A 13,879-nucleotide genomic window follows, 5' to 3' on the forward strand; every position below is an offset into this window, starting at 1 on the left:
AAAGGAGAGGGGCAGAAAGCTCTTGCCTTTTATTGTTATTCAAACCTTTCTTGTTATTTTCACAAGGTGGTTTTCATTTTATGAAGGGTTCAGGTTGTCACCAAGTGCTTTCATTAAAACGGACATTACACCAGTTATTACCCATTGCTAATGAGACCCCTGGCTGAGTGTGTGGAGGAACAGAAAGCACTTCCCCCATTTCACTCAATTGCCCTAACAAATCCCATTTTTACAGTCCAGAGTACCTCCAATTGCTAACAGTTTGGCTCCAAACAAATCCCTGCTCCCTGTTTCCAGGGTGAGATAAATAGAAGTGCTTCAGCCCTGGGGTCCTGGTGCTCCTGGGCTGTGCGGTGATTCCTGTGCGGTGCTTCATGCTCACATCTGTGAGCATCTGCAAAAGAAAGCTTCAGAGAGCCCGTGCAGCCACATTCCCATGTGTATGCCAGTCCAAGCCCCGGTGGTAGCAGAGAAATGAGGGTAGTGAAAGAGCAGTGATTCGGTTTTATTTGTCTGTACATCCAAAGCACTGTGGTGAACACTGCATACATCAGTCTGTAGGTTTATGATCTGGTGCTTTGATTTGGAAGGGAAAGCCCCAGCATGGTGGGTGAGGTGTTGGCCTGGCTTCTGCTGATTGTCCATGCAGAAGGCGCTAGCACTGCGGTGTCAATTGGATTAGAGATCCTGACCTGGCCTCAGAGACCTATGGATGAGAATGTGACAAACCTAATCCAGAGGCTGTTGCAGCTGGGATGAGGTTTCCCCTCGGCATCCAATTCTTGATGTCTTCAGTTGACCTGCTGGCTAAAGCTTTTACTATCTGGCCTCCTGACCTTAAATAACCTTAGAGACAATCTAAAGCATAAGTCTGTGTGGCTGAGGATGCACCGTGGCTTCAAGTAGGAATTAATTTGCAGTAGTCGGATGGCCCGTGTTCATGCAGAAGGTCAGCCGGGCCACAGCGTTCCCTTCTGGCTTCATAATCTCCCATCTAATCTGTTCATGCCGAATGAGAGGCAGATGCTCACCATTGTGTTCCTGGTCCCAGATGATTTCTTCAGCTTTCCAGTGGTGCAGGGACATAGGGGTTGGCCTAGGAAGCAGCAGGAATCCTTCCCTCTGCTTCCATTATAACCTCTGACATAAATATTCTGTACCCTTGAAGAAATCAAGACCAACAAACCCCTCACAAAAAATACCCTAAAAGCCCTTAGAAGATTCAGGTAAGCATCTGATGAGTATCTGGAGGGACTGAGGATGATCAGAGCAGGTTATTTTGGAGAGGGTTGTCAGTCCTCTGGGCAAGGGGTTTATTTATCATGTTTGTCCTCTTGGCTAACTGTGTGCCAGATGCAGTTACTGTGCGGAGGAAAAAGCAAGACGAAACCATGTGAGATCACAGGGCCAGCACAGCCCTCACGTGCCTGCCAAAGCTCCTTCCCCTGCCCAGAGGGGTCCTTTTTGGTGGGGAGAACATTGTATTGCAGCTTTGCTGAGCACTTGGAGACCTGTGTTCAGTGAAAAACTGCCCCGAGTCCTTCACTTGGAAGTGTGGGATTTTATTGTTTTAACAGTTCTCTCTGTGTTTTCCTCCTGTTCTGCTGTACATTTTCCTCCTAGAGCAAAAAGGACCGCATGAAGGCATGGGTACGGGCACGGCTCCCAGCCTGCTGCAAAGAGAGAGATTCCTGGTCCATCTACATCTTCCCTCCTCACTCAAGGTAAGGCAGCTGCACTTAGTGGTGCTGGGCATGGATGCCCTTGTTACAGTGGTTTGCTCTGCTTCTCTCTACAAAACTCCCAGCCCTTCCCCTACTCCAGCAGTAGATCAGGGTCACACAGGATAGGAGTATCCAGTAAAGACCCATAGCCCAGGGCATGGCTGCAGCTTTATCAAATTCATAATCTCCTTCATTAATAATGCTAGTGTTCTGCAAGCTTTTCACTTGATGGAGCATGGGAAGTTTGAAGCAAGGGGGAGAGGTGCTGATTAGGCAGAGGAGTCTGAATTTGCCTCACTGCACACTTACAAAACAGCAAAGGATGCTCCTTGGCCTCCTAGACCTACCTGTCAGCCTGGACTTCCTCCTTCCGTCTCTTTTTCCTTGCAGGCCCCCAGCTCTTCCCTTCCCAAAGCCCACTCGTGCTGGTGCTGTCTGGGCTCCATGCTCTCCTACATGTTCCTCTGGACATGCACCCACACTCAATGAGGGTTTCCCTTGTTAGAGCTGATGGACCTGGACAGCATTGGAGTTTATTCACACAAAGATTAGAGAGATTTTCAGAAACAGACTTTGGGAAATGTAATTCGGTATTATAAATCCTGGGTCAGTGTAGAGCCATCTGTCACAATAAATAGCTTCTATCCCTTTGTTCCATGTGCGCTCAACCCTCACGGGCTTGCTGGGAATATTCCTTCCTTTACTTAAGCTAAACCTGAGCACTATGGAACAGGTAGGGGGTCAGATCCAAACCTGGCCACATATCCAAGTTATGGCCACATATCTGTATATCCAGCTGCTCTGTTTCGAGTGACCCAAAGCCCCCTATAACATTACCAGGGCTTGAAGTTAATGGCCCAGTTCTGTAGCTCAGATCCTTTCCTATTCATATTCCGATCTGCCTGAAACGTGTGGCTCTGCCAGGGAGGGGACTGGGAGATTGTAGCTCATCTGCTTTGCAAACGGAGCGCTCGATTCCCCTGCCATGCACAGAGATGCTGTGTTCCTCCCCAGCCAGTCGAGCATTAATAGCTGGTCTCTGTGCCCTCTTTTTTGTTTTCTCTTTTTCCTTTCTCGGCAGATTCCGTCTGATGTGCAATAAAATCATCACACACAAGATGTTTGATCATATCGTCCTGGTGATCATTTTCCTGAACTGCATTACCATTGCCATGGAACGACCCAAAATTGAGCCTCACAGTGCCGTGAGTTTCTGAGGTTAACGTTCTCCTATGCTCCTCATGGAGCCAACACCCATGGCTTGGACCTCACTGCTATGCACTTGGTCTCACTTCCTTTCTCTTTTAAAATGGGAAGCTATCAACACCCCCTGTATATCCTTTGAATGAGGTACAGCAGCTGTCCTGGTCCCTCTTCAGTGCCCTGTCAGAGTATAGGCAGATCTCATGGCCTGCAGTAGATCAAATATCCCATTTCTGCAAGTACAATCAAGGTTTTAGCACATAAGCATGACATCTGTCTCTGTTTCCTTCTCTGATAAACCTTCAAACACTTTTCCTCTCTCAACACAATGTTCGTTTCTTCCATCTGTTCTCCACCGGCACGTATGTGTGGTGCAAAAGCAATGGGGGAAGCTGTTCATTTCATATTCTTCTCTCCCCTTTGTGTATCAGCTTTGTTGTGACACAAAAACCTGAATTGATACATGCACTGTGATGCCATTTCCCCAAACAATTTTGTTTAATGGACTACATAAGGATTTCTCAAACCAGACCTTCACAGCATCAACATCCATCAGTCAGAGGGGCAGAATCCTATTGCTCTTTTATTTTAGCATAGATTGTGGCTCAGAGATACCCTGGGTTCCTGCTGATGTATTGCAAAAGACTGCTCATATCACATAGAATCCTGTTTTGTTGATGTAGGCGTGTCAGGCTGTTCATTTTTGTGGCTCTTCAGTGTAAGACCTTAAAACTGGAGCCTTGGCTGTTCTGTGCCTATTTTAAGCTCTCCCTAGTAGTCCTCCTTACTGTAATAGTTTGCCCAGTGGTCCTTCCCCTAAATCCTTTTCTTTTGGTTATCATGCAGTCGTGTGCACTGACTCACAGCTGCAAGAACAGAGCAGGACTCCCTGCCAGCTGATCTAGCAGGAAGAATTCACCCTGCTGTTCCTTAAGCGGGGCACCCTGAGAATGTCCCTTGAAATCCCAAATGCTTCTTTGGAGCCCCTTGCTTTGTCCTCAGAGAGCTACCATTCACCAAGGCTGGCTCCAAAAGGAACAGTAGTTACACAGGGATGAAGGGAATGGTGTGACATGCATGAGTCTGAGATGTTCAGAGCAAAGAGGTGTAGCATAAAACCCCAGCACTTCATATATGAGAGGAGGAGGATATGGTGTCCCCCTGCATTGGAGGAGTGCAGAGACGACTGGTGTGAGATTGATCAGCATCAGGTTATAATGAAGGGAACTAAACTGGGTCATCCAGGGCTGCAGCCTGGGAGCAGCAGATAGATGAGAGATGCTGAGCTGTGGGGCAGGAGCAGGGAAGCCAGGAAGAGTCAGAGTGCACAGGCCCTGCCTGCACTGAAGGAGCTCTCATCTGGAAACCGAGAGAGTTAGTTTAGCTTGAGTTGTTTGAAATAATTGTACTTTGCTTCCCCGAGCTGTGGATTTCCCAGCTTCTTCAAGCGAGTTCCCTTTCCCTGTCCCAGTTTCAGCTGGCTTATCAGAGCGGGGGATGTTGTTGCTAACCAACATGCGCTCCCCATTGCAGAGTGCACGACATGGGCCAGGGAGATTATCCTTCAAAATAGTCACGAGCTTGCCAGAGAGGAATGTAATATCCTCAGTCTCTCCTCTATGCTATTGCTGTTTTATCTCCAGCTCCACAAGCGGGTCCCTACCCTCTTTCTCCTGCATGCTGCCTACCCCTCTACAGCAGTCTTTTGTGTGGCAGTCAGCTAACAGCCAGAGATGTTTTCTATCACAGCTCCCGCAATCACAGTGAAGGTCTAGGACCTAATTAATTATGGACCCTGGATGGAAACAAGCTACTCTGTGGTTCCTGAGTCACTTTCAGTAAATCATGATCTGGCAAGCAAGAGAGTTGCCAAGGTGTTTTGTCTTGTTTAAATTGCATCTCATTTTGAGCGAGATCTGCATCTCCTGCAGGACTGCTCTGTAGGGAGCAGCAGAAATAAATCCAAAATTGTTATTAGCAGAACTGGGGCTGGATCAGTTGTATGCGGACATGCATACATGCACACATATCATCTTTTCTCTAGCCTCAGCCTTCTGCTGTCCATTTCTCAGTACAGGCAATCAGAGATTGTTTAGGGATTAGGGAAAAGTGTAATTTATTTAATGATCATCATTAAAAAGAAAGGTTTCTGCTAACTACAGATAGGGAACCAGTCCATGGTCTCATCTGTAATCACTAGCTGCTATTGCAGATTGGTGGCAGTGAGGACTGCATGGTCTGGTGGATAGCACAGGGGACTGGGAGATGAGACTGTTGGGCTTCAGGCCAGGTCTAGCCAGTGTCTTTGGGCAAGAGAATCAACCTTTTTGGTGCAGGTGTCAGCTGGCATAAACCCCCAGAGCTTTGCTGGCTTCAGTGGAGCTGTGACAACTGATGCCAGCTGCACCTCAGCATCCCATGGGTCCTGCTTGCCTTGCAGCACAGCCACTCGAATGTTGACTCAATTTCTAGGAGAATTGGGAGCTCAGTGATATTTGCACTGTGCGATGACGTCCGCAGGTGAGGGGCAGGTAGAGATTTGTCAAGCATATTCCAAGGGGATGAGTCCTCCCTGTTTATGCTGGAGAGGGGTGTGGATTTGGGGGTAGATGGCAGGATTTGGGGGCAAAAGGGGATGGATTTTGGAGCAGGTGCTGGGTGCCCCTGTCCATGGTGCTGACACAGTGTCGGGCACTGGCTGTGCTGAATCCTCCCGAGTGGAATTGTCTAAATGTTTTCTGAGGATTCTTTAAGGATTTTCCCCTTTGTGAGCAAACAGTCCAAAACCTGTTTCAGTGCAGAAGCTGGAAAACAGCAGCCACCCAAATATGCACAGGGAGATGTACAGCTGCAGAGAGCAGGCTATAAGATATTGTCTCTCATTTTCTTTTCCTTAGGAACGGATTTTCCTAACACTCTCCAATTACATCTTTACAGTTATCTTCCTGACTGAGATGACAGTTAAGGTAAATAAAGGTGGAGGATAAGTGTGCCTGTATTAGAGTAGTGATATTTTATTACACTGGACTCACAAAACTTGTAGGTCTACCAGCTACTAGTGAGGTGTATATTTTCCCCTTCTGCGTTGTATTCAAATACCCACCACATGCCTTATTCTGAGCACGTTTTATATCAGGACAATTTCAGTGAAGTTGCTCTTGATTTACACCATTATACAAGCAATGGGATGCTTCAATTCAGCAATCCTTTCTTATTCAGCAAAGCTCTTGAGTACATGCTTAACTTCAACCATGCATGTAAGACCCATTGTCTTCAACAACCAATTGTCCTCAACAACCTAAGCAGCTATGTGCTTTCCTGAGGAGTGTGAGACTTAAAATTAAGCACGTTGAAACACTTTGCTGGATATGAGGCAGGAGGCTCAGAAACCCATTGCTGTAAATCTCTCTTGTGTAATTCATAATCATCTTGCAGAACAATTGCTCTTTCTTTGGAAAGTTTCTCTAGTTTCTGTATTTGTAAAGCTCATAAATGATTGCTTGGGTCAGCCACTCTGAACCTTTGCTCCAGCAGGCGACAGGAATAAATTATGATCAAACTTTTTATGTCAAAGCTAAACAGGAACAGTTTTGTGCAGCTACATTTAGCTGCATTAAAAATACATCAGCTGTAAGGGACAATCTGGGATGTTTCTGCAGAGGTATTTTTATAATTCACACAGTATAACACTTTGTTGATTTGTTTAATTAGGCTTCTATATTGGGAAGCAAATGGACTCACAAACTTGCATCTGTAAATACTGCATTCTCAGCAGGTTGCTAACGGGAAGAAACATATTGGATGCAGTAGTCATAATTTGTTGCAACTTGGTGTCCGGGCAGGTGGTGGCACTAGGCTTGTGTTTTGGGGAGAAAGCCTACTTGAAAAGCAGCTGGAACGTGCTGGATGGGGTGCTGGTTCTCATCTCCGTCATCGATATCCTGGTCTCGATGGTGTCAGACAGCGGCACGAAAATCCTGGGAATGCTGCGGGTTTTGAGGCTGCTGAGGACGCTGCGGCCCTTAAGGTAAGCAGAGAAAGACCTAAATGAGCATAGGGTGTGTGTGCCAAAGGAGAACTGAGCCTCTCCTGCAAGCAGCATCATCTGTGCAAGGGAAGGGGGTGATGAGACATGGGCAGGGTGCCTGTCACCAGTGTTGTGCCCAGCCTCCTGCTGCTTCGCAGACAGTGAGCATCCTCAGGTCCTGCGGTGCTGCGAGGAGCTCCCGGTGCTCACCGTGTTCTGGGACCAGCCCCTAGTGCAGCAGTAAACTGATCAATGCCTCTTTTTGCTCATTAAAACACACATCCCCTGCTATTTGTGTTCTCATTTGCTCTGTGTAAAGTGCAGCTTAACAGCTTCTTCTCCCCCTTTCCTTCAGGCAGTCAATGGCTTTCGTAACAAAGAAGGAAATTAGTAGCAGGTGGCAGATCATTTTTAAGGAAGCAGAGACTCAACTGTTGCTCAGCCTAGAATGCAAAGAAGCTTTCTTTTCCCTCTCAGTTCCCCAGTAATTTTACAGAGACATTTACTTTGAAAATTGCCCAGACAAAATGAAAGCAATTGTCCTGCTAGCTTGATCGCCCAGCTCTGACAGCAGGCGGTATCCCATGCCCCAGGAGCAGGCACCCCTCTGACAAGAACCTGCCCAAGTACCAGCTTCTTCCAAACAGGCATCCGTTTTGTCCTGTACCCCAAGGCATGAAGGTTTCTCTCCATGCTAAATGCAGTCCCTCTTTAATACCATTGTTGCCGCTCTTGTTATGCAGCAGCTAATAAACCTTCCTGCTCAAAGCATCTTTGTGCGCCTGTCATATCTTACTGCTTCTTCCTTCATCAAAGGTTTGCTTTGAGTCAGGATTTTCTCTTTCAGGACAGAAAAATAGGACCCTGCCCCTGACAGAAGATGTTGTTTTACTACCCCTGTGTGAATAATAAGTCTAAATAACAATGACCGTGCCTATACATATATCCTTCAAATATCTCAACAGCTATGAAAGACATTCTCTTAAATTGCTTTATGTGTATGTTGTTCGTGGTGAGTTTTTGGACGTGAGCTGCTTTTAATCATTTTTATCTGGACAGACAGTGCCACCGGTGCAGTGCAGCTCCATGACCATACGACTGGACTGTCCTACGTGACTCCAATTCAGACTTTTTTCCACTTCATATGTCCCCTGGAATCCCCATGTGAACTCTGGTTTCTTGGGGTAGTTCCTGCCAGGTTGCTGCTTTGATAGATCTGCTCAGTTGTTCTGTTCTGGCTGATTTTGACCTGGTTTAAGAAAACCTACAGTATAATGTGTAGAGCTTTGGGTAAGAGATGGATTGATTTCCCGTCTCTGAACTGGGGAGTCCAAGTTTCTCTTTTGAGGTGATGTGGTTAAATTGGATCTAGAAGAAGAGGCTTGAGTTCTGCTGCACCCTACTAGAGTCATCTGGGTTGGGTTGTGCTAAGCCCTGCTAGAGTTACCTTTCTGACCTAGTAAAAACCCTGCATGCTTCTCTGTAGATCTGTAGGTGTGCCTGGCCAGGACCTGGGTCTTTGATTACTAGAGCCTTTCTCTGTAGTCACCTATATGCATGAGTACTCTGCAGTTAGGGGAATAAGCCAATGAGTAACTGCAGGCTGGAGGAAGACCTGCCATCTGGAACAGGATTAGGCTCTTCCATTGCTATTCCACTCCTGTTGGCATTTGATACGTTTTCTCAAGAGAGTGTGTGAATGTTTTCAGCCAACACGCTGCTTTCTACTACAAAGGAAACGTAAAAAGGCAGCAACAAGCCCATTCCCTAAATATGTTCACAATCAGTTCTATTCCTCTGTAATTAGATTTGTAGGAAATGAAAAAGCAGCCATCAAACTGGGGGCTTTTCAGTAAGTCATAAATCTCCACATGTGGAAACCCATTTGCCTCTGCAATGCACATCTGGGCTGCCCTACGCTGCCCTTTCTGCCTTTGCCGCCAGCTGCGCTGCGCGGCTCAGGGATCACATCATCACTGCCTGGGATGTTCAGCTGGATCAACGTGAGATGACAGCTGGGACAGGTGACTTGAGGTCTTTGCACGCCGTGCACATCCAGTCCCTGTGTGCACGTGAAGCTCCTTGTGGAGACCAAGCCAATGTTTTTCTTTCCAGGAAGGCATAACTCAGAGACCAAAGCGAATGCTCTGTCCCCACAACAGGGGAGCTAACCCGGCTCCTTCTGTCCTCCCTTTGTGTGAGCACTTGGGGACGGGGTTGCAGGGGGGACATCCTCAGTTAGAATCCAAGCCATGGCTGTGCGTGTCACATTCAAGAGTAGGGACAGCTCTCATTGTATCTACGTTGGCTTTCTTGGTTGATGGTCTGAAGGAGTTCTTCTTGCAAAAGACCTCCCTCATTCTGCCTCTAATTTTCTCCTGTGAAAACAACCCTGCTGCTTTATGCAGCACACAAACCCACAAGTACTTGTGCCTTTTACCCAGACATTAAAATATACTGGCCTGTGTGCCAATCATGGGCTTTTGATTGCATGATTGATTATCAGCCTCCAAATTGAATCCATGAGCATTCCAGCTGAGCTTTATGACTAGAATTCCAAAAATACATTCACAAAGGAGTGACATTTAAAGATATTTCCATGACCCTCTGATGTTTCAGCCAGTAGAGGGATTGCTTATACAATAACATTCCTTCCTAATGCGTTCAACCTGCTGTTGTTGGGATCAAGTGTTGTAGCTGAAGATACAAGAGGAATCAAAATGGAAAAGGCATTCAGATTTAATGTGAATGGACTTCAGTGCTGTTTTACTATCTACAGAGCCTGGGCTTTAACTTCCAAAGAAGTTAAATTATTCACTTTTTATACCATCACAGTATGAAATAGACATTTCAGAGACTCTCTTCTATCTATCATATCATCTTTGCTATTTGTTTCAATCTGTGGGGGAAGGTCTTCATTAATGTTGATCTGTTACTTCATCTAAGTGCTGCTGCTACTTCTGAGCGCTCTGATCAGGCTAGCGGGCTTAACGTTAGTAAATGTGATCCAGCTGTGATGAGGCTGGCAATGGGTTTGGAGTGTTTCACACCAGGAGTTTAACAGCCTTGGGAATGCTGAGACCAGCAGAACCAGGAGGAACTCGAGGGATTAACGTTTCTTCACACTGAAAAGGAAAAAAAAAGGCAAAATGGTCTCATTTCAGTTTCCCCATTTGTCACATGGCAAATGCAGACTGGAGTTGTCCTGAACAGTGGGTCTATGGCTCTGGAACACCCTGAGGGCTCCAAATCAGCTGCATCCTTCAGGGATAAATAGCAGGAGTGGTGGGTCAGATAATACAGAGTTTACAAGCCTGCTATCAGCAGGACGTTGGGCAACATTGATGAGGTGTGGGGATGCTGCATGTTGACATGTTGAGGGTGATACTAACAATCTGGAAATGCTCAGGATTTCATTGGCACCTCTTAAGAGAGTTAACAGACTCTCAGGAGAGCAGCAGGAGTCTGCACAGACTTGCCTTGACATTGGATCAAGCCCTTAGTCTGAGGAGCTCCAAGGTTTTCATTAGTAAGAACTATTACTTTTCCAATTCTTTTCAAAGTCGTCTCTCCCTGTAGGGCTGGAAACAGCTCTGGCGTGGAGCTAAACTGGTGGCAGCTTTTACCCTCATGCATTCTTGTTTGAGGAATTCCCTGGTTGATCAAAACACTGAGAGCAGCCAAATGCTGCAGTTTCTCATCCCTTTTTTTCTCAACACACATGGCTTTGTGAAGTCAGACAAGTAACCTCCTATTTTCTTTCTCTGCTGGATACCAAATAGTATCTCACAAGGGAAATCACTTTATTATTTCTAGAATAGGCTTTCTTAATAAGTGTTGGAGAAGATTATTAGCTTTATACTCTGGAGACTGAATTTTTTTCCTGTTCCTCAAAATTTAAGGATGCTCCAGTAGCTTCGACCACAGGCCCTCAACTGAGAAGACCTGACTTTGTTTCCATCTTGTGTGACAGTGGACAGAACATAGTGAGGATCCCTAAAGGCACCAGAGTACCTAATTTCCATTTAGATCATTGGCATGGAGTTGTTGCATACCTCTGAGAATATGGCTTGCTGTCTTCCCATGCCTCAGTTTCAAGTCTGTAGTTTGGCAGTTGTGGTATTTCACCCACGATGGTGTGATAGTAATACGTGAGGGATGGCAAAGTCTTTAGACCATCTGAGGATTTAGAAAAGAGATTCAGCTTCAGACTGTCCATCCCGATGCTTGCTTTGTGCACTTAGATGGAGCGGGAAGAGCCCTTGCTTAGTCAGTTAGGCTGGATTAACCACATTGATTAGGGCACATTAACCTGTTGTCCAGTTGCCCCTGCTAACTGTCCTCAGCTCACCTCTCAGCCTCTCAATGCACAGCAGCAGCAGCATCATCTCTGCCCCAGCGAGGACCTCAGCCTGGGATAATGCACATGGGCAGTTTTGGCATCTCACACCAGCTTTCTCCATGCTTCCGTGGCTTCATGGGGTCCACACTGTCCCCTGGAACCATCTCAGCCTTGAGCAGCCCTCTGCTCCCTAAGCCATCTCATGCCCTAAAATACCCCAGATCTGAGCACTGGGAAAGCTGAGGTGTCTGAAATGGGGAGCCACAGCAGCTACCTGGAAGAGACATCAGGCATTAGGAATAGCAGCATCTGCCTTTTGTGCTTCGCTGCTAAGGGAGTGGATAAAAATACCACCATCTGTTTATTTTTTAAATGATAATTGATGAGTTACCCTTGACATTTTGAGTAAATATTTAACTAGAAAAAAGGGAAATAATAATTTTTAGCTTTTCAGGATTCTGTTTAAAGCCAACTGGTTTTCAAAGCCCTGGTGCTGTACACTGAACACTGCAGCTCGCTAAAGCAGTTGGCTCTGGGGCAGGAGAGGGTTGGTGAAGGCTTGGCTGTGGTCCCAGCTAAGGCCATGCATGCTGGGCAGGTGGATGCATCCATGGGGACCTCTCCTGGGAGCACCCCTGGGAAGCAGGAAAGAGGAGGAGAACTTGGATCCTCTCTCCCATCAGTAAAACTCCAGCTGTGCTTCAGGTGGTGCAGCCAGGCTTGGGGTGAAACAGGGAAGCAGTGACAGGACTCCCACAGCAGGAAGGAGAACCAGGCAGAAACAGGAAGGTGGGGAATTCTGTGGCACTTTTGAGTGCCAAGTGTTCAAAGGAGTCACGAGCCAGTATCCTTCTGACTTACACAGCAGACAGCTATTTCTGCCTTGTGAAAACAGTTTCTATGGCATCAGTACAAATTGATTTACAGCGCTAGTGAAATGCTTAATTCCAGTTGGCATCAAGAGCAGGGAGGTGTGCAACCTCTTCAGATGCCTTTCTTGGTCCCCTAGCTCTCCATCTTCAGGTCCATGAGCCTGAATACCTCGTTCATCTTGCCCAGCATGGTGACATGGCTTCTGTAAATCACACAAGCCTTGTCCTTCCATTGTAGTGTTGTCCTTGAGAGTATAGTACAGTAATTCTACGTGGTACCAGACAAAGAGGAGCTACAGAAATAAGGTTAGATGCCTGGGATTGGTGGATGCAACTGGTTCAGTAACTGAGGTTGTACTGTGGGTATAAAGAGACTTTGATGGTACTGAGGGGTAGCTCAGGGCTCTGTGCACAGCAGCACTATAAGGACATGTAGAGATTGTTTGTGATGAAGGTGGTGAGGTGCTGGCACAGGTTGCCCAGAGAGGTGGTAGATGCCCCATTCCTGGAAGTGTGCAAGGTCAGGCTGGATGGGACTCTGAGCAACCTCAAGATGTCTTCCATCATGGTCTTGGAGTTATTTGCCATTCTAACAAATTCCCTAATGCTGTTTTCTCCACATCTCCTATCTTGAGACACAACAGGGCAAGGACAGGACTAACATAGCTTTTATGTTTACTTGTCCCCACAGAGTCATCAGTCGAGCCCAAGGACTAAAGCTGGTGGTGGAGACTCTCATGTCATCCCTGAAGCCCATTGGAAACATCGTGGTCATCTGCTGTGCCTTTTTCATAATCTTTGGAATCCTGGGAGTTCAGGTGAGTCCCCTGTAAACCTCAGCACCTAACCCAAGGAGGCAAGGAGCCACACATGGCCCCACATCTGGGTATCTATACTAATGACACACTATAAGCCCTCCTGAAACTGAACCAATGGGCTGTTTGGCCTTCTTGGAGAAGGCTCCTTGCTCCTACTGAGGAGGAAGCAGATTTCCCATTATTCATCAGCCATTAAAATCTCATTAACAATTACAGTCTAACAACAGTGGCCCAGCAGCATGTATTCCCAGCCATAGCTGAAGGAGCGGTGGCTAGAGCCAGTTAGTGGGGTTAGTTTTGCCCCTCTCTGGTTCCATCAAGGTCCTCTGCCCAGCTTTAGAAGCGTGTGTTGGTTTTGAATCCATAGCTTTGCCACAGTCAACAGCCTGGAATGACTCAGACCCAAGGGTTTATGTGTCCCTCAGTTGCCACCCCAGCAGCACAGCGTGGCCTTCCGAGTGCTCTCAAGACACATTTATTCCTGACTTCCAACTCTTGGCTTTGCGTCACTTGATGCGTTGGAACTTTCTTGAAGCTTCTCTGTTGAATGCAGTGATTACAAAAGCCAACGTAATGACCCCCTTAAAGCACAGAACGGGCTTTCTTCATCCTTTCCCCACCTCAAGGACTTCTGCTCTGCCTGCAGTGGGATGTGATTCAAGATATTTGTCCGCTTTCTTGGCCCGGCCACACCACAGAAGGGTCAGGCCTGAGGCGTGACATGTACCACCAGAAAAGCTCCACTTAGGGAAACTGTTAAATCCCGTTCCTGTTCTGTCTGCGAGATAATGTAGGGATGTCTCTCCTCCACCTTTCTTCTAGGTATAAACCAATGGGGAAATAGAAACTCTCAAAGCTGAAACTGTTGGTTTGTAAACTCCAGAGAGACTCCG

General features: G+C 46.7%; 1 protein-coding gene across 1 annotated transcript in view; it reads left to right on the top strand.

Moving 5' to 3' along the window:
• The window catches only part of CACNA1G (calcium voltage-gated channel subunit alpha1 G), a gene marked incomplete at both ends in the record, with an annotated part of 137,925 nt that overhangs the window by 89,100 nt on the left and 34,946 nt on the right, over positions 1-13,879 (top strand). Inside the window, 5 exons of the mRNA XM_080629628.1 lie at positions 1,624-1,724; positions 2,806-2,929; positions 5,825-5,893; positions 6,770-6,954; positions 12,860-12,986. Coding sequence (XP_080485754.1) covers positions 1,624-1,724; positions 2,806-2,929; positions 5,825-5,893; positions 6,770-6,954; positions 12,860-12,986 — 606 coding nt within the window. The remainder of the gene's footprint in view (positions 1-1,623; positions 1,725-2,805; positions 2,930-5,824; positions 5,894-6,769; positions 6,955-12,859; positions 12,987-13,879) is intronic.

The sequence above is a fragment of the Psittacula echo genome, assembly GCF_963264785.1.
Source record: "Psittacula echo genome assembly, chromosome: 14".
Lineage (NCBI taxonomy): Eukaryota > Metazoa > Chordata > Aves > Psittaciformes > Psittacidae > Psittacula > Psittacula echo.